Source organism: Galeopterus variegatus, unplaced genomic scaffold (assembly GCF_000696425.1).
Source record: "Galeopterus variegatus unplaced genomic scaffold, G_variegatus-3.0.2 Scaffold406, whole genome shotgun sequence".
Taxonomy (NCBI): domain Eukaryota; kingdom Metazoa; phylum Chordata; class Mammalia; order Dermoptera; family Cynocephalidae; genus Galeopterus; species Galeopterus variegatus.
The window spans coordinates 260,621-286,241 of record NW_007726517.1 but is presented as its reverse complement, the minus strand read 5'-3'; the positions used below and the strand labels follow the sequence as shown (position 1 = coordinate 286,241).

Here is a 25,621-nt window from a genome sequence, read left to right as displayed (position 1 = left end):
TATACCAATTTTGGAAAGACTGTTTTATCAGCTAGGAAAACAAAAAGCACAGTAGGTATTTCAGACAGGGGATTTAATGCAGGAAATAGGTTGGAAGGCAAACAAGGGACAGGTGAGGTCAACCAGAGATGAATAACTTCAGGAAGCAGCTGCCACCCCTTGGCCCACGGGCACAGAATGTAGGAGGTGATGGTAACATCACTTAGGAGAGCAGAGGAGAAACTGCCAGCAAGAGCTGAGCTGTTGAGGAGGGACTGAAGATTCTTCCAGAGTCCTTGTCAGAAGAAGAAAGGGGGAGGGAGTGTGGGGAGAGAGAGCACGAGCACAGCACAGCATCCTTTCCCCTTCTGCCACCTGCTGATTTCCCCCAGTGCCTCCTCTTGGTACAAAGCCATTAGCAAATGAGCCTGGGAAACCGAGTTTTCAGATTCCCAGCCCCCAGCATTACAGCACAGAGTGAGGGGAGGCGGGCGGGCTGCAGGTGAGTAACTTGCACGGCTAGGCACTTCCCCCATTTTTGTGGAAAGCAGTGGAGAACTGCAGGAGGGACTAAAGTCAAAGTCATAGCTGGCCCCCATTTACTTAGGGCGATTGGAAATGAGTAATTTTTTAGAGATTAATGTTTCTTGGGAGTGACACGTACATATATACGTATAAATATGCGTATAGAAATATATACAAGTAGATGTTATGTTATTCTCTTTAGTGGGTCTTGGTCTGCTCTGACCAGTGGAACACTCGCGCGCGTGTGTGTGTGTGTGTGTGTGTGTGTGTGTGTATAAATGACAGAGAGTTTCACTATACAAGAGTGAGGTGGTATTCAGATGGAATGCTCCAGCAAAAGAGGTTGTTAAGATATTAAACTAATTCTGTACTATTTGATTAAAAAAACCCAAAACAAAACAGAAAATAACAAAGAAACATTGCCCTCAGCTCTCTCAAGTGACCCCTGGCCACCATGGTGTTGGAGAGCCAAGAGTGGGCACTGGAGGGGAGTGCCCTGATGCCCACCAATCTTCCAGCCAGACCTCTGTACTGCTCTCATACTGAACTCCATCTGGAGTGTTCCACTGGTCAGAGCAGACCAAGACTACCCCACCTCCACCCTAGCATGGAGATGGGACATCTGGTTCCAATGTTGGTTGTGCTGGTTGGCACTCCCTCAGAGTCACTCTTATGTAGGTTCTTGTGGGAATTGCATCCATGGTATACCATACACAGGAGTTGTTGAACATTTTGAACATCACCCCTATATGTAGGTATGTATATATACGTATGCACATGTTACTTATGGGCAAAGCCATCTAAACACACCAATCTCGCATATCGCTTTGCTATTTAAATAAGGGAAAATGTAGATACAAAAATCTGGATTCCATTAAGTATCCAGAAAATTCTTTGGGGCCTAACACAGAATCTTTCTTATAGGTATTTGGGTACGTCTCTGAGTATCTTTATTTTTTTATTGAAACATAATTGATTGTACATATCTGTGGGGTACAGCATTGAATATCAGTATCTGTGTGCAATATGTGATGCTCAAATCAAGATAATTAATATATTTGACGTTATACAGTGTAATCATTTTTTGTGGTCCTTTATCAATTTCTCACCCCCCTCCCACCTCTGGTAACCTCAGTTCTGTTCCTCTGAGTATCTTTAAATGGGTCTAAGTTAAATGAATGGTGTCCTAGAATCTATACTTCCTGCGGCATATGTAGTGTCTCATAAACATATACTTATTCATCCTACTAAGAAGCTGAACACATCTCCTTGCTCTGCCCTGGTTACATGTTCCTCACCTTTGGATGAGGTGGGGGTAGTAACTTTATTCTTTCATTTAGTCTGTGACATTTGGTGCTTGGCATCTAGGGTAGGATTTCTTTCTTTCTTTTTTTTTTTTTTAAAAAGATGACCGGTACGGGGATCTTAACCCTTGGCTTGGTGTTGTCAGCACCTCGCTCAGCCAGTGAGCCAACCAGCCATCCCTATATAGGATCCGAACCCGGGGCCTTGGTGCCATCAGCACCGCACTCTCCTGAGTGAGCCATGGGCCGGCCCTGGGGTAGGATTTTTAAGAAGAGAAATCCAGGTTCTCCTGAATTTTATGATCTGGACAGCTGTTCCTAGGAAATGACATGAGAGCCCCAATTAGTTCCCCAAAGGTCACTCAATTGAAAAGTCAAGAGGTGGAGTTGATTGAAAGTCATTATCAACTTGACCTAGATTTTCTCCAGCAACTGAAAGGACAAGAGGATTTCAAGCCAATTATTGACCCTTGCCGAGTTTAAATTTTTTTGGAGATTACAAGTGGTTTTAAAATATGCATGCACATTCGTTCTTGTTGCTATCTGTACAACAAACAGAAGTTTCCTAATGGTTACTGGGCTCAAATTTTTTTTCTCATTCAATGTCCTTTTAAAATATTTGAAATTATCTAAGTATTATCACGTGGCAGAAAATTTGGGAAATAGAGAAAAGGAATGAAAAATTTTGGTACTTGAACATAATACATAATTTTGTTAGAGTGTTATTTTGTTTTTCTTTATTTCTGTAAAGCTGAAGTTGATGTTCATATATAATTTTATACTGATCTTTACAGTTATCATACAGTTTTGTCATGTCTTCCATAGCCTTTCTTACTAATATTTTAACAGCTGTACAGTATTTCATTAAGTAAGTTGTACCATGATTTATTTAGCCACAGCTTCTACTCCAATCCCCAGTTCTTCCCTTCTATCCTATCCTCTTTCTGTTGAATCACTAATTTTCTTATTGGGACCAATGAAAATAACATTGAAGTAGAAGCCAAATGATTTGGACTGTGTGGCTTTGCCCAGTTCCATAATCTCTTTAGCCTTCTTTCCCATCTGTCATATGAGAATAACAGGGACTGGCCCCTCCCTACCCCCAAACAACCTGTCTCAGAGGTAAAAGTAAGATTTGTCCCCTATTACTTGTGATTTCCATTAAATAAATGGAATCAATCAATTAAACAGTCTAAGAAATAAATATTCTCAATTTAATAATTAAAACAATTTAAACATTGTCCTTCTGAACACAAATATGCTGTAGCAAATTGTAATTACTTGCCTCTGAGTTTTGCTCCCCCTGATTATCTTCATGGCTGTGGTAGGACCTTACTTATTTAAAGTATTTTTAGACTTGGGATTCTCTTCTTCCTTAGGAAGTTTTGGATGTTTTTCTATTTAATCTATGTGGACCAATCTGATGTCAAGGTTTTTTTTTTTGCTTTTTTTTTTCCAGATGGAGCAGGAAAACCTTACAATTAGCAACTCTTCTACAAGTAAAAACTGACCCCACTGATATTACCAAAAAAAAAAAAAAAAAAAAAAAGGAAAGAAATCGTTCATATTTTTGAAAGAAATTCCTTTGAGGGAGTTTCCCAGAAAGTCTTCTGAACCCAAGAATATTGTCTATCAGTTGCAATCATATTCTGAAGATTCTGGCAGAGCTGTCTTAGGAACAAAAGCTGAAAAAGGCTGAGGGTTGAACAACGGACACATCTTTTAACGATATGATGTGGGAATGCCTTGGGATTGCTAGTTAAGGTTGCTTCCTAAAACAAGATGCTTACTTTGTTTCTTCTGAGTCTAAGAGGAAACCTCTATCTTAAAATACAATCAATTATAAGATTTCTATTTATTCTGAAGCATCTCGAACATTGGAACAGTATGTCAAATAATATTTTGAACACCTCTATCTTCAACAAATATTAAACATATTTCCATATTAATTTTACACATGCACACACACATTTTAAGTAGATAAAACAGATTGATTTCAAATTCGGTGTATAATTCTCCTTGATCTTATGTCCTTCCTCTGTGCCTATATCCTTCCGTGGATATAAACACTATCTTGAATTCAGTCTTATCATTCCCATGCATTTTTTTATATTTGCTACATAGGTACGTGTCCATAAACAAAATATAGTATTATTTCGCATGTTTTAAAACTTTAAGTTCTCTCATACATACAACTTGCCTTATTCCTATTCAGCATTATTTCTGAGATTATTTCATGTTGGTGCATACAGACATTTATGTAAATTACTGTATTGTTTTCCACTATGTGACTATACCACGATTTTTTTTTCAGCTCTTCCTCCCCCACCCACGCAATTCAAGGAGGGGACAATTTGAAGTCAGATCTTTATAATTTGTTGGCCAAGCAGAACACCAAGGATGCCAGCAATCAATACTTTCCTTCCTGCCTTTGTCCATGTGCCTTCAGTTATTTTACTGCTTTCTTTATAGTTCGTCCTGGACCCATGGAAAGATTGTTAAGATGATTCATTAATAAAAGTTTCTCCGTAAACATAACGAGTGCCCGCTTCATGTTAGGGAAGAACTAAACGTGGACCAGACACCGGCCAACAAACAGGCGATTGTCAAGTCCATAACCATCAGACTTTGTGTGTGTATGCATATATATATAGATAGATAGGTATGCTTATCTATAATGTAATGCCTAGGGGTTTCATATACATGCATTTGCTATATTTTAATTTGTGCTTTTAAAAGACTATGGTTTAAAGTTACCAAAAGATTACAGCTAATAAGAATTTGATTATTCTTGGTTATTTGCTTATTAAAATGTGTTTTTATTTGCCACAGTAATATATTTTAAAGCCAAAACATTAGAGATGACCACAAACCATTGCTTTTACTGTTGTACAGGTATTATTTACAATATCTGGGTTAAGTATTGCTAGTCTTGTAGGTGAAGCGCCTATAGAATTCAAACTATCTGCCATTCTCCTTCAAAAAAAGTAAAGGAACTCAATGATCAATTATGGCTTTCTCTGTCTTAGTAGACAACATTGTTGTGAGCTAACAGCTCCTTTATTCCCATGCAAGCTATAATCTCTGACTTGCCTCTGTAATTTTATTAATTTGTAATGACCAGAGCCTTTTTCGAGTGTTAATAGATAAATTCTGTTAATAATTAGATTATTCTAGTGACTCCATTGTGCTTAGGGTGGAAAATAGGTCTCTGAATCACTTTCATTTTTTTTCTTTATGAACAAATGCTGATTACGGTAAATTGGATTTTTACATTTGACTAAATCATCACCTATAAGCTAAATGAGGTTTTAGCTGACTAAACTGAATGTTATTAGAAGAATCTTATGTGACAAATAAAATACACATTTTAGAAAAGTGCAAGGACTTGTGAGCCAAGAAATTTCAAACCTAAGATAATATGTTCTGTAAAGGTTAAAGTAGATTTTTCAATTATAACGTAAATGGAATGCATTGTAAATGACTGCAGCTTTTCTTGTTTTTCACTGTGATCCAGAAATGACCATATCGATTTTGAGCTTCTATGTTAAAAGAAAATCACTAAGATTAGATTTCATGGCTTCGTGAATCCTGGGTTAACCTGTAAAGGCTGAGAGATGGTTTGAGGCTTGCGGCTTCTTTGCTGATTGCTCCTTCATATGCTGAAGTCTTCTTTTAGAGCCATCTCTTATCTTCTTTTAGAACAATGATGTTGTGGTTTCTTTTATTCAGATCAAGTTTTCAGAATCCGACTACTTTGGCAACGTCCTGCAAACTCGCAAGTATTTAGCACAGTCTGATTTCTTCTGGCTGAGAAAAGCTGTTCCAAAAACAGAGTGAGTATTAAAAAAAAAAAAAAGGGAAATAGATAAATACGTTGTTGGAAAGTGGAGTCTCTTGAAATTAAACTTTGTAATTCCCTTCAAGTCAGAGTCGCAGGCTTGCCAGTTATCTTGTTTTAGCAGAATCTGTGACATGTTTTGCCAACTCTTATTTCTGATATTGTATGATTCAGATCTTCAGTCTAATTATGGCTCCCCCACTCCTAGCATCAACACACATCGAAAGGAGGCTTATTAGGATGCACACATTAAAGTTATTTCTAGATCTAGGTCTGAATACATATAGAGAAAATTGCTCTAGTTTACACACAGAAATTTTTGGAGATCTTAAAAAATAATAAAGACTTTAAAAATAAAGTATGATTATAAATGTAGAGGTAAAGGTACAAGGATGAAGCAACTAGAAGGTATTTGTTGAGGCAATGTGTGTCAAGGAACTGATAGCTATATTGTTTTCATCCAGTAGCAGTTATGATTTCCCTTTTTCCAGCTGCCTGTAGGAACTTTCCCTAAAGGTAGGAAAGTTTCTCTCGAAACTTCTGGGCTCAGGGCCAGCCAGACGTGATCTTTTCCCAGAGCAAAGTGTTCATGATGATGGTGATAATTATAGCAGCTCACAATTATTATATGTTTACAATGTGCCAGGAAGTGCTTTACAATTTTTAATTCATTTTATCCTCATGTCAGTTCTGTGGGGGGCAGCTACTATTATCCCCATTTTACAAATGAATAAAAGGCTTACAGTTGAGAAATTCTTCAGCTCAGGTTTAGGTTACTTTTTGTTCTGCCTGCTGATTCTTTTGACTCCTGGGACCAGACTCTGCTCTGCTGTGGCCCACTTCTCCAGAGCTTTATTTCTCTCTTTGTTCTCCAGATTAGATAATTTCTGTTGTTATCTTTTCAACTCCAGAATTTCTATTTTTTTTTATAGTTTCTATTTTTGTGATCCTTTGTTGAGTCATTGTCATCATATTTTGCCTTAATTCTTTGAATACAGTTTATTTTAATTCTTTGAACTATTTTATAATGGTCCCTTCAAGTCTTTGCTAAATCCAATATCTGGGCTGCCTCAAAGTCAGTTGCTATTGATTGCTGTTTTTACACTTTTTCTTTGTGTAACAATTTTTTTTGTTGTTGAAAATGACATTTTAGGTAATATAGCAACTCTGGATTCTGATTTATTTTTCTGAGGTTTTTTTTCAAATAAGTAACTTTCCTGGAATTATACTGCAGAATGTGTTACTCATAACAAAATATCTGAATCTGGGTAATTTATAAAGAAACAGAGTTTATTTCTTACAGTTTTTTAGGCAGGGAAGTCCAGGGCTCCTCAGGTGAAGTTTGCTTTCTTGGCGGGGACTCTCCACAGTGTCCTTCAGTGGCTCAGGGTATCACGTGGTGAGGGCTGAGCAAAAGCAAACGCGTGCTTTCTTCCTCTCCTTGCAAAGCCACCAGTCTACTCCCTGATAACCCATTAAACCATTAACCCATTAATCCATGAATGGGTTAATCCATTCATGAAGGCAGAGTCCTCATAATCCAATCACCTCTTAAAGGCCCCACCTTTTAAATACCATAATGGGGATTAAGTTCTGACTTGAGCTTTGGAGGAGACAAACATTCAAACCATATCAGTTGGCCATTTTTAACTGACAAAGATGCATATTTTCACCCCCACTTCCAGTTGAGTTTACCCCTGTGGCAGCAAAGCTGCTGACTTTCCAACCAGCACTATCCTGATAAAACTAAGTTCCCACTGAGCTGGGAGGGACAGGAGCAGTCCCAGACACGAAGGCCACAGACTCCTGTTCTACTTATTCCAGAGCTCTTGCAGTTTTTTCCAAGATTAAATGGTTTTAAATTTATTGCTTACCTTTGATCAATTCCCAGGGCCCTAAAATGGTTGTTTATTGACAATTTTGTCCAGTTTTATTCTTGATTTTTGTAGAAAGAGATTGTCAACCTTATCGTGCCATCACACCTGGAATCCAGGCTTCCATGGCTCACTTCTTAACCCTGGCCGTTATTCTGGTTTCCTTATATTTGGCTGGCTCTCTTTATGCTCTCTGGGTCTTTTGTTGTGCTCCCTTTCCACTCCCTCCTCTGTCCTGGCTTCTAGAAACTCTAGGCCCTTGTACCTCCCTCGGCTTAAGCTATGATTACTACCTCTCCCTCTTAAATGCTCCCTTCTGGCCATCCCTGCCCTCTGCCCTTCAAATCTTCAACAACACACCTACAAAGTTGTAAGTTATTGTCTTTAAGGAGTAGGCATAAAGCTGAAGCATTTCCCTATATATCCCTGACTGCAATAAAAAGCACAAAGGAAGAAAGCAGAAGGCTTTAGAACTTCTTTGGAAATGATAGACAATGGTTTAAAGCCCTCTGCTCCACTGTCCTTGGTTCTCTCCTCTCATCATAGTATCTCTCAGCTCACCTGCCCTATTTCATTGCCAATCTAAATTATTCAAAAGAAATTGCAGATATAGTGTTCTAAAATCAGATGACTCAAATTGGATGATGTCTTGCTACAGACTATGCCAAAACATTTCGTTATTTTAGTTATACTAAGTTTCCATTTACATTGTCAGGGTAGGTCTCAGACCCTTCAAATCCATTGTATAGACTGGGTCACCAGACCCCTTACATGCCTGGCTGGGTCACCAGATGCCTCACATGCAGGTCCATGCTATGTAACTGGGAAAGATCCCGGGAGCCATTGGCAGGCAACAGGACTTCAGTCCTCAGCAGTAGCAGTAGCAGCAGCAGCTTATAGCAGCAGTAGCAGCAGAAGTAATAGCAGCGGTGGCCTCTGGGGGCACTGGCAGCAACAGCTTGCAGCAGCAACCTCTCCGTGGTCCCCACCCTGGGGTGGGGGGCCCCGTGCATCAGAGCTGCTCATCCTTTATACTTAAGTCCATAACCCAGGACACCAGGGTGCACATGCGCAATTACATTAGTCAATAACCAAGGCACACCTGGGTGCATGTGCATATTTACATCAAATGCTCAGCAAGATTCTAAATATCTGAGGGGCCCTGACCATTTTCCTTACAGATGACTTCAGCAAGCGATTTCCAATATCCCTATGATTGTCTACATATAGTATAGTAGTCACAGATCTATGTAAATCATCCTGCCTTTTAAGATCTACTTCAGATCAGTTCACTCCTTTTTTAAAAACTTTTGAAAAATTCAAAGCTTTCACCTGTATTTTTGTGAATTTTCAGGGTCTTCTCGGGGGTTCTTCCATTTTGGAGATGCTGCCAGTTTAATTCTTCAATTTCAAAATGTTGTTATTCATCAGGGTGTGTAGCAAGGCCTGGGTTGCTAATTGAAAAACTCCTTAATGTGTTGTCTTTAACATCATGCTAAGATACTGCTGGGCTGTCAGATTCTAATGGTCTTGATTATTTCTAATATTTTATTCATGCCTTTGGAAAAATGCTGGCTGACTTTGTGGGCTTGGACAAACTGTGATTTGTGTAGTTTTCTTTTCTGTCAATGGAAAACAAACACCTCTTTCACAAGGGTATTAAATTGGTTAATGTTTGGGGAAAGTTCTCCAGGAATAAAAGTCAGTGCAATACTCATAATTCTTGTTTCCTCAGACTATATGTCTATTTCAGGGAAAAGAACATTAAGAAATTTAAGGTCCTCTATTCATGGTAAAGTGACATGACAGTCAATTTCTTTCTCTTTCTTTGTTTTTCTTTCTTTTTAGAAAATGTCTGGCTAGTTCTTTTCAGACATTGTAGGGAATTTTGTAGGGAATTTTAGTTTCATATGATACCCATTGGCTTTAATTGTCATCTTTCAGGTCTGAAAATTCATGAGTCAATCAAGTGGGGATGATTCTGGAGTACCTCCACTACACTAGTTTACTTTGAACAGCACATCATGATTATATTTCCACAAAGCCTGAAACAACATTTTGCTTCTTTGTGGGTATAGGAGATAAATACCCTTTATCTTTCATTCTCATGGAAACCATTTTGGCTACACTAATGTGCATTAAGAAGTTTCTAAGGCAATGGGAAATGTCAGCAAAAATGAAATTAATTGGGTGGTCATCGCTGTAGGTACATACTTAAGGGTTGTTTCTCAGAATTTCACTTCATCAGTTTGCTTAAAAATAGAGGATTGGGTCGGCCCGGTGGCACACTCGGTAGAGTGTGGCGCCGCTCCTGCCGAGGGTTCGGATATCATATAGAGACCGGTCCGCTCACTGGTTGAGCACGGTGCGGGCGTGACACCGAGGGTTGCGACCCTGTTACCGGTCACGAAAAAAAGACAAAAAAAAGGAAAAAAAAAATAGAGGATTTACTTTACTGCTCAGCTTGAGTCAAAAGTAATTTCTTTCCCTCAGGATCCCCTTCTTTGACAGAAATGATTTTAAGCCAGCTTCCCTATTAACTCAGTCTCATTCTACTGTGACCAAACATGTCTAGATTCTCTTTCTCTATCTTTTGAAAAATATGTAAAAATACATCAAATGTCTGTAGAAATTATGGTCCTGTCCAGCATTTTTGTTTGCAAAAACATTATCAGTAGCATGGAATGGAAATGATATAATCTGCAGGATATTAGTAAGAAAGCAATAAATACACTATGGTTTTTTCATTCCATATTCCCTAGACTATCTTTAAAAGTTGGTAAGAAAAATGTAAAACTTTAGCCTGATGTATACTATTTTATATAATCCAAAGAAATTGGGGTACCAATGTCCTTTCCTTCAGATTATATTTCAGTATTACATTCCTTTTATGAATCCCAATGTCTGCTATAATTTCATCCCCATGTATTTTGGGATTTGAAATTTATGTGCGAATTCTCCCTACCTTATCCACTAAATTCTTCCCCAAACATAGACTGCAGGAGCACCCTGAAGACATAGTAAGAAGAGCTTAAAGCACTTGAATGATACTCTTTGTTTATTCAGGTAGATGTATACATAGCAATAAATTTATTTTAATAGATTTAGAGATCTGCTTAGCACATACCATTTGGACAGTAGTCTTAGCACATAAGGAACTTAAAATCTTGCTAGGAGATAAGTTGTGCAAACTCAAATGCCTTGAGGGCCCAGTCAGTTAACAAATGGCTGTCCCAGACAGGTGTAAACAATAGGGGTGGTGGGGACTGTGGAGAGCTAGTTATTACACGCTCTACTTAAAGGAATTCAAATTCAGTAATTTTTTAAACCATTGTGTTGCACAAACAAAACAGTTTTCTGGGAAAATTCAGCCTGTTGGGTAGGACTTAGTCTGTGGACAGCCAACTTTTCAGTGTTCTAGTTATCTATTGCTGTGTGACAAACCACCCCCAAATTTAGAGAGTTAAAGCAACAATAATTATTTATTTTTCTTTCTCGTGGTTCTGGGGGTCACTAGGTTCAGCTGCATGGCTCTTTCTCATGGTCTTTCATATAGTTACAGTCAGAGATTGGGGCTGGAGTCACATGGAAGGCTGCCTCTCTCAGTGTCCAGTGGTGGATGCTGGGTGTTGGCTGGGACACCTACATATGGCCTTGTTGTGAGGCACTTGCACATAGGAATCCAAGACCAATGTTGGTTTTATAGCTCTTTTAATAGTTGACAACTCTTTTTGGTGTTACAGCACTTCATTGCTTTCAAGCAAGGAGAGTACAAGCATTAGGCTCCTGTCTCCTGGAATGAGGGAAAAGGAGCCTTATACCACCAAAAACTTCCTGCCCAAGTTCTCATTTAGGTCCTCTTATGCAAACGAGGGATAAAAGTCTGTTAGTTCGGATTGTTTGGCTATGAGACATAGCTCACTGGTCAGTTCTGGAGCCTAATTTGCATTCAGCCCTTATGGCAGTGCAAAACCACTGTTACCTTTCATTAACACACAGGTGGGGGGGGGGAGCAAGCTGGGTTACAGAAGCCAAAATTTGCGATTAAGACTGCCAAGCATAAAATTTCTAAAACAGTTTCTCAAGCGGAAGGGGTCAGGCTTAACACTCAGAAAATGCTCAGGGTTCCCTGCTTCAGCCTCTCCAGGTATATTGGGCATCTTTACAGCATGGCAATGTTACCGACAGGCCAGGCTCGGTTTGCCCTCTCACATTAAACAAATGACCTGAAAGTCCAAAAGTTGATGCAAGGATTGGAAGGTTTATTCAGATTACCAGTACTCAACTAAATGTCTAACCAAGCAAACAAACAAAGAGAAAAGAGGAGCAGTGGGGTCCAGTTTAGCCTAGTCCCAATTGGCGGGGCCAACATATTCCATTAACAGTAATTGATAAAAGCAGTTCTCCCCACTGTTTTCAGCACAAAGAAGAAAAGTACCAACTAGATTTAAATCAGAGAAACAATACATGGCCAGGAGCCCTCCAGGGTGCACCTATACAGAACAAAAGAGGGCTGGGAAAATCAGAAACAAAGCATAGTCGGGAGCCCTCCAGGGCGCACCTACATAGTAGTGGATACGATCCAACCAATCAGCAGAAGAGGGCTCAGAAAATCAGAGAAAGGTATAGAGAATAAAGCATTGCCTTGTCAGAATTTAGGCCAGGGACTCCAGGAGAGATCTACCAGCAGCAGAGACATGGGAGCAAAATAGTCCCAGTGGCCACTTGCCTCTTGCAGCTGGAGTCTTCTCCGGTGCCCAAAGCTTTCCAATTTTTGCCAGTGATTAAATTAGGCTCTCGGATTCCAAAGTAATAGAAATGAATAATGTACCCAACAGTAAAGCAAGCAACGCTTTATTAAAAGAGGAGATAGACTTATGCATAAGGGTGTTAGCAACAGTAAAGCTAGCTCCACAAGGGGAGCTGTTCAGGGTCTTTTATAGAGAAAGGAGTTAGCGGGTACAGGCCAGTGTCACTGGAGCTGGTCCATTGTGTTCTTCCTAGTTGTGTCATGGGTGCATGCTCAGTTGGTCCAAGACAGCAGTGGTATTCATCATTGTCACTCCAGGAGAGTCATTGTAGCAGTCACCTTGATGCTTTTTGTGCACAGATGGGAATGCCTTAAAGGGGTCTTAAGGTTAACCTGTAACTTTTAAAATTATGGTAAACAAGCCTTGGGGAGGGGTTTTGCAACTCAGTAAATATCTGTTTCCTCTCTTATCTCAGTCTGTTTTGTCAGGGCAGCCCATGGGGTAATCATTTGCCCTGGGGGTCTCATGACTGAGGAGTGGAAAAGTAACAGTGAGCTCTTCAGGGAAAATGGAGTCAGTTTGGTTCACAGGCCTAGCCTTACTCTGTTTCAGCAATTGGTAAAGAAACTTCAAAGAGCAAGTTTCCTGAGAAAGAAGGAGAGAGGAAGGGAGGAAGAGCACGCTTGCATGTACCAGGGGGAGGTTGTATTGCCTTTAATTGCCTGGCCTTGGAAGTCACAAAGTGTCATTTCCAATGCATTTTATTCTTTAGAAGTGAGTCACTAAGGCTAGCCCATAATCAAGAGGAGAGGAATTTAGACTCCATCTCTTAATGGGAGGAGTGTAAAAATAATTTGCAAATGCATATTAAAAGTAGCACAGGTAGCCTTGCATTAGAGAATATTATAACCAAATATATAATAAACTTGGATATAATAAGGGAGATATATAAAATGTTAATAGTTGGTTTGGCATGGGCACTGAACAAGCAGGAAAAATAATAGCATCAGCAACTGATAGGATCTACTGGTGCAGCTGCTTAATGTCAACTCTTGGTATAATCAAGGCCCCAGATGTACCCTAGAGTCAACAGGAGCTCTGGGAAATCAGGAATGGTTAGGTCATGTGTCTGAAATAAGATATTTTAGTTATTCTTGCTGAAGCTTCCGAAGCCACATAAGGGTCTAGTTTCAGGGATTGGTTGTTTGATTTCTTTGTTTTTTCCACCTTTGTCTATCAGCTCTTAGGAACATTTTCCATGCATGGCTTTTACCCTGATGTTTTAAAGTTTATTCTTTGCTAAAGGGAGGGGAGTTGGGAGATGGGGAGAGAAGGGACAAGCTCTAGGTATACGCATTATCTTTTGTATATATTATGATTGAGTCCAATGTTATTTAGAAGCCAAATTGAGAGGCACCTTGATTCTCCTCTCTAGACCTCCAAATTCTGGGTTCTTTGGGTAGTGTATTAGTTTCCTACTGCTACTGTAACAAATTACTACAACTATAGCAACTTACAACAACACAAATGTGTTATCTCACAGTTCTGTAGGTCAGAAGTCTGGGTTGGCTTGTATGGCTTCTCTACTTTGGGTTTCATAAGGCTGAAATCAAGGTGTCAGCTGTCTGGGATCTTATCAGGAGGCTCTGGGAAGAATCCCCTTCGAAACTCATTCAGGTTCTCGGCAGAATCCAGTTGTTTATGGTTGTGGGACTGAGGTCCTTAATACTTGCTGGCTGTCGCCTGGGAGCTATTCTTTGCTCTTGAGGACCTTTTCTCTGGTTCTTGCACATGGCCACTACATCTTAGAACAGGCAACAATGTCAAATCCTTCTCACCTATAGAGTCCCCCTGACTTCCTGTTCTGCAGTATCTCTTCTGGCTTCCTTCTCTATTGCACCTCTCTGATTCCAGCCAAAGAAGGTTGTCTTCTTTTAAGAGGTCATGTGATTAGATTGGGCGTACCTAGATAATCGAGGATAATCTCCCAATTTTAAGTTCCTTAAGTTTCATTACATCTTCAAAGTCTTTTCTGCTATGTAATGTAACATTTTCACAGGATGCAGGGATTAGGATATGGCCATAATTCTACCTGCTACAGGTATTGGTGTTAGGTCAATAAAAGTGCTTTCCCTTCCACCTGTTTCCTCAGGAAGGTAGGCCAGCCAGCAAGTTTGCATTAAACACTGGGGCTTAATTGAAATACTAACCCTGAATACTAACCCTTTTTCTGTAGGAAAATTATATGTGTTTTATAGAAATAAGTCTAGGTTTCAGTTTTGACAAGAGAGGCAGCACTCTTGATTTCCAGTAACATCTCCAGTATAATATACTGCTTAAGCAAACTGGTTTGAAGTCAGACAGACCAGACCTTGTGCAAGTATATAATGATTCTAAGTCTCATTGTACCCATCTGTGAAATGGGCTAATAATTCCTCTAGTTGCTATGGGGAGAAAAACCTATGAATAGAAAGCACTTAAGACACAGTAAGTGCTCAAGGAATATTAGCTAATAATAAATAATGACAATAGAATGACATATTCATAGCATTCTTTGTAGGTGGGTAGAAGGTATGAGTGGATCAACTAGAATCAAAAGCTGAGTTTCCTACCAGTTTCATATTAGCCTAATATAAATTATTAGATTGACATTTTATTAGACATAAATGAGTAAAATGATTGGTCTGAAAAGGGATTTACACAAGCTCATTTTTTGAGCAATTTAGCTTAAGAAGAATTGTTTGGTTTTAATCATAAAGGCAGTGACTGAAACTCACAACCATCTAAGTCAGGGGTTGGCATACTACAGCCTGTGGGCTGAATCTTACCTGCCATCTGTTTTTATAAAGCCTGTGAGCTAAGAATGATTTTTAGAGATAAATGTTTGCAGTTGGTTTGATGATGGGAAGCACTAACTTTGAACCCCAATTAAGCAAAATGTTGTTCCACCCCAGAAGAAGTCTATTCTTCTCATTAATAGGCCTGTGTTAGAAAAAATTGTACTTATTATTTTTATATTTTGAATTTCGTCAATAAAAATTTGTGGAAAATTTGCTCTTAAGTATGTAAATAATATTGTTGATTTTGCCTCTGCCTGTAAAGCCTAAAACATTTACAATCTGACTCTTTACAGAAAAAAATGTGCCAACTACTGATCTAAGTAACCTACTGTGTATTTAAGATGGAGATGTAGACTCTTTATCGCTGGAAGGGACCCCCAAGATCTACTAATGCAATACCTTAACTTTATAGCTAAAAGTGAACCTCAGGAAAGTAGGGGATTGTTGCAACACTCAGCTAGTTAGTGATAGAGGCAGGACCAGTTGTTAAATCCTTTCAGGCTTAAATCAGTAAACTTCACTGGAGCAGGCAGACCCTCTGGGAGCATGGTTATACTTTATTCATCTCTCTTTAAATGGACCTCTCTGTTGTCACCTATCCAACACTTTTTATTGGACAGGTCAGAGCATAGACATGCAGCTGTCCCATGGGTCCATTGGAACAGGGTCTGGCAAACATCAGCTTGTTGCTGTGCTTCCATCTGCAGGGAGAGCCTTTTAGATTCCAGAGTTTCTCATTAAAGCTTTTTCAGAAGCACTTGTGCTGACTTTTTTTCTGTTATGTTGGTAAAGGTGAGTAGCCAGGAATGTTGATATATTCTTGTTGAAGCATGTTCGATTTAGGATAAGATTATTCATTGAGAAGAGCTACTGCCTTAAGTTGAGGCTGTAATTTCCCCTTGCACCCAACATCCCCATTCTTCCATGGTTATCTTCTAATAAGTCCAGACAAACCGTAGTTGTCTTTGCTGCCCTCCTGCTTGGATAATGATGATCACTCTGTGGCATTTATTTCTCTTTCTACAGGTGGTTCACAAATCCAACAACTGTGAATGCCTTCTACAGTGCATCCACCAACCAGATCCGTGAGTAATGACTTGACTTCTTGTCTCCTTGTTCACTTGGTACAAAATGGAAGGAACTTCCCCATGACTATGATGATGGGTAGGACATTCTTTATTTCCCCCTAGAAATGACCAGGTATGTTGGCAAAGGAACTTCGTTTTCCTACCCATATATCAATTTTCCTCGCTCTCTTCAAGTTTTTAGTTTTTTCAAAAAGTGGTGATGGTCAGCTTTGTACTCCATGAATATTCATAACCAGTAAAAAAAAAAAGAAGAAATAAAATGTCATTAAAAAAAATTATCCAAGGAGGAAACAGAGAAGCAATGTTTATACAAACTGGTAGGAAACTGGATATGAAGCACACACACACACACACACACACACACACACACACACACACACACAAAAGAATAAAAACAAAAAAATGGGCCGGCCCGGTGGCATACTCGGTAGAGTGGGCACTTGGGAGCATGGCGGTGCTCCCACCGAGGGTTCGGATCCCATATAGAGACCAGTCTGCTCACTGGTTGAGTGTGATGCGGGTGCGACACCGAGGGTTGCGATCCCGTTGCCGGTCGCGGTACGGGCGCGACGCCGAGGGTTGCAATCCCGTTACCGGTCATGAAAAAAGATAAAAAATGGAAAAAAAAAAAAAAAAGAAGAATAAAAAAATAAAAAGCTGTATGTCACCATTGATTTTATTTATTTATTTATTTATCTTATTTTATCAATATACAATGTAGTTGATTTTCATGTCCCTTTACCGATTTTCCCTCCTCCCTCGTCTCCCCCCTCCCCCCATCAATATCATATCTGTTCACTTGTCTTAACAAGTTCAAGGAATTGTGATTGTTGTGTCTTCTTCCCCACCCCCCATATGTTTGTGTATTTATTTATTTATTTTTAGTTCCCACAACTAAGTGAGAACATGTGGTATTTCTCTTTCTGTGCCTGACTTATTTAACTTAATATAATTTTTTCTAAGTCCATCCATGTTGCTGTGGATTTCATTCTTTTTTATAGCAGAGTAGTATTCCATTGTGTAGATATACCAAAGTTTCCTTATCCACTTATCTGATGATGGACATTCGGGCTGGTTCCAACTCTTAGCTACTGAAAAGAGTGCTGCAGTAAACATTGGAGTACAGGTATTCCTTCGGCATGATGATTTCCATTCCTCTAGGAATATTCCCGGCAGTGGAATGACTGGGTCGTATGGTAGATATATGTGTAATTGTTTGAGGAACCTCAATACCATTTTCCATAGAGGCTGCACCATTTTCCAGTCCCACCAACAATGTATGAGAGTTCCTTTTTCTCTGCAACCTTGCCAGCATTTATCATTCACATTCTTTTGGATATTATCCATTCTAACTGGGGGGAGATGGTATCTCAGTGTGGTTTTGATTTGCATTTCCCGAATGCTGAGTGATATTGAGCATTTTTTCATGTGTCTGTTGGCCATTCATATATCTTCCTTTCAGAAATACCTATTCAGCTCCTTTGCCTATTTTTTAATTGGGTTACTTGTTTTTTTGCTGTAAAGTTGTTTGTGTTCCTTGTATATTCTGGACATTAGTCCTTTGTCAGATGTATATTTTGCAAATATTTCCTCCCACTCTGGTTGTCTTTTAACTCTGTCAATTGTTTCTTTGGCTGTGCAAAAGCTTTTTAGTTTGATATAATCCCATTTGTTTATTTTTCCTTTGGTTGCCTGTGCTTTTGGCATCATATTCATGAAGTCTGTACCCATTCTGACTTCCTGGAGTGTTTCCCCTATGTTTTCTTTAAGGAGTTATATTGTTTCAGGATGTATATTTAATTTAGTCCATTTTGAGTTGATTTTTGGTATATGGTGAGAAGTATGGGTCTAGTTTCATTATCCTGCATATGGATATCCAGTTATCCCAGCACCATTTGCTGAAGAGACAGTCCTTTCCCCAGTGTGTAGACTTGGTGCCTTTGTCAAAGATAGGTGGCTGTAGGTGTATGGCTTGATTTGTGGATTCTCTCTTCTTTTCCATTGATCTGTGTGTTTGTTTTTATGCCAGTACCATGCTATTTGGGTTATTATAGCTTTGTAATATAGTTTAAAGTCAGGTAGTGTTATGCCTCCAGCTTTATTTTTTTGCTCAGAATTGCTTTGGCTACTCGTGGTCTTTTGTTTTTCCATATAAATGTTAGGATAGTTTTTTTCCGTTTCAGAGAGAAATGTCATTGGAATTTTGAAGGGGATTGCATTGAATTTTTAGATCACTTTGGGTAGTATGGACATTTTCACAATGTTAATTCTTCCAATCCAGGAGCATGGGATATCTTTCCATCTTCTTGTGTCCTCTTTAATTTCTCTCAACAGTGGTTTGTGGTTATCTACGTAGAGATTTTTCACATCCTTGGTTAACTTTATTCCTAAGTATTTCATTTTTTTTGGTGGCTATTGTAAATGGGCTAGCTTTCTTGATTTCTTTTTTATTTTTATTTTTATTTTTATTTTTTTTTGTCTTTTGTCTTTTTTCCGTGTCCAGCAACGGATCGCAACCCTCAGTGTTGCCCCCGTACCGGACCGGGGACCGGCAACGGGATTGCAACCCTCGGTGTTGCTCCCGCGCCTCGCTCAGCCAGTGAGCGGGAACCGGTCTGTATGTGGGATCCGAACCCTTGGGCGGGAGCGCCGCAGCACTTCCCAAGTGGCGCACTATCCAGTGCGCCACCGGGTCGGCCCCTTGATTTCTTTTTATGCATGTTCACTGTTTGAGTATAGAAATGCTACTGATTTTTGCTTGCTGATTTTGTATACTGCAACTTTGCTGAAATCATTTATCCACTCTAAGAGTTTTCTTGGTAGAGGCTTTAGGCTGTTCAATATATAGGATATCATCAGCAAACAGGGAGAGATTGACTTCATCTTTTCCAGTCTGGATGCCCTTTATTTCCTTCTCTTCTCTGATTGCTCTGGCTAGTACTTCCAACACTATGTTGAATAGGAGTGGTGAGAGTGGGCATCCTTGTCTAGTTCCTGTTCTTAAACTGAAAGCTTTTTCCTGTTCAGGATGACATTGGCAGTGGACTTATCATATATGGCTTTAATTATGATGAGATACTTTCTATCTGTACCTAACTTGTAGAGAGTCTTTATCATGAACAAATGTTGAATTTTGTCAAATGCTTTTTCAGCATCTATAGAGATGATTGTACGGTCTTTGATTTTATTGATGTGGTGAATCACATTTACTGATTTGCATAGGTTGAACCAACCTTGGATCTCTGGGATGAATCCCACTTGATCATGGTGTATAATTTTGTGTATGTGTCGCTTTATTCTGTTAGCTAGTATTTTATTGAAGATTTATGCATCTATATTCATTAAGGATACTGGCCTGCAGTTTTCTTTTTTTGTTGTATCTTTGTCTGGTTTTGTTATCAGGGTGATGTTTGCCTCATAGAGTGAGTTTGGGAGAATGGCCTCTGTTTCAACCTTTTGGAATAGTTTGTAGAGAACTGGTATCAATTCCTCTTTGAAAGTTTGGTAGAATTCTGCATTGAACCCATCTGGTCCAGGGCTTTTCTTTGTTGGGAGCCTTCTGATAATAGCTTCAATCTCTTTTATTGGTCTGTTCAGATTTTCTGTATCTTCTTGGCTCAGTTTTGGTAGTTTGTATATGTCCAGAAATTTATCCATTTCCTCCAGATATTCAAATTTGTTGGCATATAGTTGTGTTCAGTAGTCTCTAATGATTTCTTATATTTCTGAGGTATCCATTTTTTTTTTTTGTCTTTTTGTCTTTTTTTCCTGCCCGGCAATGGATCGCAACCCTCAGTGTCACGCCCGTACCGGACCGGGACCGGCAACGGGATTGCAACTCTCGGTGATGCCCCTGCTCCTCGCTCAGCCAGTGAGCGGCCGGTCCGTATGTGGGATCTGAACCCTCGGCGGGAGCGCCGCCGCGCTTCCCAAGCGGCGCACTGTAGCAGTGCACCACCGGGCCGGCCCCTGAGGTATCCATTTTAATGTCACCTTTTTCACTTCTAATTTTTGTTATTTGGGTCTTCTCTCTTCATTTTTTAGTTAGCCTTGCTAATCGTTTGTCAATTTTATTTATCTTGTCAAAAAAAAACACAACGTTTTGATTCATTGATCTTTTGTATAGTTTTTAGTTTTCTATTTCATTAAGTTCTGCTCTGATCTTAATGATTTCTTTCCATCTGCTAACTTTGAGTTTGGATTGTTCTTGTTTTTCTAGTTCTTTAAGGTGAAGTGTTAGGTTGTTTACTTGCCATCTTTCCATTCTTCTGATGTAAGCATTTAATGTGATAAATTTCCCTCTTAGTACTGCTTTTGCAGTATCCCACAGGTTTTGGTATGATGTATCATTATTTTCATTAGTTTCAAGAAATTTTTTGATTTCCTGTTTAATTTCTTCTTGGATCCATATGTTATTAACTAGAATGCTGTTTAATTTCCATGTGCTTGTATAGTTCCCAGAGTTTTGTTTGTTATTGATTTCTAATTTTCATCTATTGTGATCTGAAAAAATACATGGAATACTTCCAATTATTTTAAATTTGTTTAGACTTGATTCGTGACATAACATGTGATCTATCCTGGAGAATATTCCACGTGCTGAAGAGATGAATGAGTATTCTGAGGTTGTTGGATGGAATGTTCTGTAGATATCTGCCAAGTCCAATTGGTCTAAAGTGTTGTTTACATCTTGTGTTTCTCTGCCGATTCTTTGCCTAGATGATCTGTCCAATATTGAGCGTGGGTTGTTCAGGCCCACTTCTATTATCGTATTAGACCTAAAGTATGAGATAGACACTAATAGTGTTTGCTTTATAAATCTGGCTGTTCTGATGTTGGGTGCGTATATATTTATGATTGTTATGTCTTCTTGATGGATAAATACTTTTATCATTACATAGTGGTCTTCTTTATCTCTTTTTACGGTTTTTGCTTTAAAGTCTATTTTATCTGATATAAGAAGAGCTACTCCAGCTCGTTTTTCATTTCTATTTGCATGGTATATCTTTTTCCATTCTTTCACTCTACAGGTGAGGTGAATCTCTTGAAGACAGCATATAGTTGGGTCCACATTTTAATCGGTCAGTCTGTGTATTTTGAGTGGGGAGTTTAATCCTTTTATAGTAAGTGTTGTTATTGAAGGGTGTTGATTTACTCCTAGCATTTTATTGATTTTTGTTTGGATGTCTTAAGTATCTTTTGATCCTTTCTTTCTGACTTACTTTTTGTCTTTTGTGTTTGTTGGTTTCTTGGAGTGGTGGATAAACTTTTTTTTCTCTTTATTGTTAGCATTTTTACTTTACTAGTGGGTTTTGCTTTTTCTTGAGTATTTATGGCAGTGGTGGTTGTTTTTCAGGTGCCAAACCCAGTACTGCCTTGAGAATTTCTTGTAACGCTGGTTGTGTGGTAGTAAACTCCTGCTGTTTCTGTTTCTCTGAGAAATACATTATTTATCCTTCATTTTTGAAGGATAGCCTTGCTGGGTAAAGTATTCTTGGCTGGCAATCTTTGACTTTTAGTATTTTGAATATATCATCCCATTCTTTTCTGGCTTTTAGGGTTTCTGATGAAAAGCCTGATGTTAGTATGATTGGGGCTCCCTTATAGGTGACTTGATGCTTCTCTCTTGCAGCTTTTAAGATTTTCTCTTTGTCTTTGAATTTTGCCAATTTGACTATAACAAGTCTTGGGTAGGACCTTTTTGGGTTGAATATGTTTGGGGATCTTTGAGCCTCCTGAATTTGAAGATCTGTGTCTTTCCCAATATCTGGGAAGTTTTCTGTCATTATTTTGTCAAATATGTTTTCAATGCAATTTCCTTTTTCTTCCCCTTCTGGAATACCCATGATTCAGATATTTGAGCACTTATAGTTGTCTGGTATCTCTCTTAGATTTTCTTCAGTGTTTTTAATTCTTTCTTCTTCTTCTTCTTTTTTGTTTTTTTTGTCCATCTGTATTATTTTGAACAGCCCATCTTCAAGTTCAGAAATTCTCTCTTCTGCTTGTTCTAGTCTGCTGGTTAAACTCTCTGTTGTGTTTTTTATTTCATGGAATGAATTCTTCAGCTCCACAAGCTCTGCTACATTCTTTTTCAGGGCAATTGATTTCTTTGTACATTTCTTCTTTCAGGTCCTGTATAGTTTTTCTCATTTCATTGTGTTGTCTAACTGAGTTTTCTGGTATCTCATTTAGTTTCCTTAGAATTGTTGCTCAAAATTCCTCAAGGACTTCCTGTTCTATAGGATCTAGAGCTTGAGTGTTATTATTATTCTTTGGTTGTGCTGTACTTTCTTGATTTTTCATATTTCTGGTATCTTTCCTTTGGTGTTTAGTCATTGTGGCTGGGGATTTCATGGTCCATTCGTTCAACCCTAATGTCTGGCTAGCATCCTGCATGGACTGCCAATTTGGCATGGCTGCCTGGTGCCTCTTGGGCCATGGGGAAGCTCGGGCCTTTCTGGGCCATGGGGACTGGCCTGGGCTGGGATTTCCACAGCAGTGCCTACCTGTTCTGATGAGCGTAGCTCAGATTCCTGTGAGCCTGGCGGCTTTAGGGCCTCTCTAGGTGGCACACATTCACCTGGGCTGGGAGTCCTGCTGTGGCACCTACCTGCTCCAGCATGGGTGCCTTGGGGCACATGGGCCCGGTAGCTCTTGGGCCTCTTTGGGGACCTCTGTCACCATTGATTTTTAAAAAATCAACTACAATAAATAAAACCATGATGAAGTTTACCATGAAAAAGAGCAAGCTTCTACTTTCCTCTTGTAATGGTCTTACTGATTTTGTTCATACCATTTTGTTTATTCCTAGGATTGATGGGAAAAACAACAGGTAACTGAGCAGATTGTAGAACCTGAGGAGATTATCTGTATATAAGAAAGAAGTTTGGAAATGTTCTAAATTAATTGTAGGATATAATGTCTTGAGGTTTTTTCTTTACATGCATATCAGGTACATGTAATTATAAATACCATGATAAATTTTAAAAAATTATTAAAGATCAGATTGGCATAAATTAAAAGTCTGACAGCACCCAGCATTGGCAATAAGGACACATACTGCTGGTGGAAATGTAAATTGTTTTATCCACTTTGCAAGGCAGCTTGACAATATCTAGAAAAGCTGAAGATATGCATACATACCTGTGACCATTATTTGCACACTTGGCGTGAGCCTGGTGCTGTGATTCTCAGAGTGTGGTCCTTGGACCAGCAGCAACAGCATCATGGGGGAACTTGTTAAAAAAAAAAAGTCAAATATACAGAGACAGAGAATAAAACAGTGGTTACCAGGTTGGGTGTGGGGGAGGAAATGGGAAGATGTAGGTCAAAATATACAAAGTAGCAAATATGTAGGATGAACAAGCAGAAAGATCTAACATACATGAGGATTACAGTTAGTAATAGTGTATTGTATTCAGGATTTTTGCTAAATGAGTAGATTATAGCTGCTCTTGCTATAGGGGGAAAATGGGAAACTATGTGAGATGATGGACATTTTAATTTGTTCTACCATAGTAACCATTTTACTATGTGTGTGTGTGTGTGTATATATATATATCATATGACATCATGTTGTATATCAAATATACACATAAGATTTATTTAAAAAATAAAACAACACAGACAAAAAAAGGAAATGTTAATTCTCTGGCCCTTAGACCTATTGATCACAAGTTTTGGTTGTGGGGCTTCAAAATCAATTTTAGTAAGACCTCCGGGTGATTCTAGTATATGCCAGACTTTGAGAACTGCTGCCTTAGAGAACTCTTGCGCAAAGCATAAGGAGGCCCATGTGAGAATGCTCATAGCAGCACTGTTTATAGTAGCCAAAAAAGGGGAATAACCTACGTGTCCCTCCATGAGGAAATCAATCAAACATGACATATTCACACAAAGGAATATCATACAGCAGTGAAAAACGAGTGACCTAGAGTGACATGTATTAACATGGTTGAAATTCACAAATATTAGGTTGTGTGGAAAACACAACTTGGGAAATTATATAGAGTATGATACCATGTAAATAAAGTCGAAAATCATGCAGAACAGTTCTATAGATTGTTAAGAGGTATATTCATTTCCAGTAAAAGTATAAAGACATTCACGAGAATGATAAACACCAAATTCAGGTTGGTGGTGATGTCTTGTGGGGTGGGTGGGCTGCTCCTGCTCAAACCCTTGCTGGTTTCACCTTATCTCCCCTACCTCTTAATGGTGGCATGCCCGAGGCAGTCTTCAAGCCTCTTCTTTTCTCCTTTCTCCATCTTTTTTTTTTTTTTTTTGTCTTTTTTCATGACCGGTAATGGGATCGCAACCCTCAGTGTTGCACCCGTACTGCGACCGGCAACGGAATTGCAACCCTCGGTGTCGCGCCCGCACCGCGCTCAACCAGTGAGTGGACCGATCTCTATATGGGATCCGAACCCTCGGTGGGAGCGCCGCCGCACTCCCAAGCGCCGCACTCTACAGAGTGCGCCACCGGGCCGGCCCACCTTTCTCCATCTTTGCTGCTTCTGTGTGATAACATCTAATCTCATGGTTTCAATCACATTTCTACACTGTTGAATGCAGAGGGTGGAATTTGCAAGAATCATCATCCCTGTTCACGCCACCACAATCACAACCTGGATTAAGCAATGGCCTCACTGGCCTTGCTGCTTCCATCCTTATTCCCCTTCAGTCTATTCTAAATATAATATCACAGCCATTTCAAGATGTTTTATAATCATATCATGTCACTCCTGTGCTCAAAACCTTTTATCAGCATCCCATCCCACTCAGAGTAAGAGCCAAATTACTTACGATGGCCTAGAGGCCTGATATCTCTCTGCCTTACCTCCTCCTACTTTCCCTCTCGCTCCCTCTGTCCCAGCCACACTGGCCTCCTTCATGTCCCTAGAGCACGGCTGACACACTCTTCCCTTAGGGCATTTATACTTGGGGTTCTCTTTGCCTTGAAAAATATCCCCAAGTGACCTGCATGGTTTACGCTCCTGTTTCCTTCAAATCTTTACTCAGAAGCCAACTTCTCAGTGAGGCATCTGCCTGCCATAGGTCCTCCATGCTGGCCCTTGTCCCTGCAGGACTCCTTGGTCAGAGGGGACAGCTGGAAGGCTGTGGCTGCTCACTCCCAGAGGGCACATCTTCTTAGAGTTGCCCTTGTGTGGCCACTATTGGGAATGGAAGTCTCTGCAGGACTTTGGTCTGAGAGAGTAATGAACAGTAGAAAAACAAGCAGATGATGGTATTTTTGATTTCTGCATTTATGTATATAATCAAAAAAGTTGTTAAATATTTTGAATGTCACTCCTTACTATATAAATATTCATTATCATGAAAATACCATTGCCTTCTTAAGGTCCTAAGCTCTAAGTCAAGAAGTAAGCTGCACGTGTTACATGGGACTTATGATATTT

The 25,621-nt window shown here is 39.3% G+C and overlaps 1 protein-coding gene across 2 annotated transcripts in view; it reads left to right on the top strand.

Moving 5' to 3' along the window:
- Positions 1-25,621, top strand: part of PHEX (phosphate regulating endopeptidase homolog, X-linked) — a 216,318-nt gene that overhangs the window by 146,983 nt on the left and 43,714 nt on the right. For both annotated transcript variants that reach the window (XM_008568394.1, XM_008568395.1), the window contains exons 14-15: positions 5,541-5,644; positions 16,141-16,199. In XM_008568394.1, coding sequence (XP_008566616.1) covers positions 5,541-5,644; positions 16,141-16,199 — 163 coding nt within the window. The remainder of the gene's footprint in view (positions 1-5,540; positions 5,645-16,140; positions 16,200-25,621) is intronic.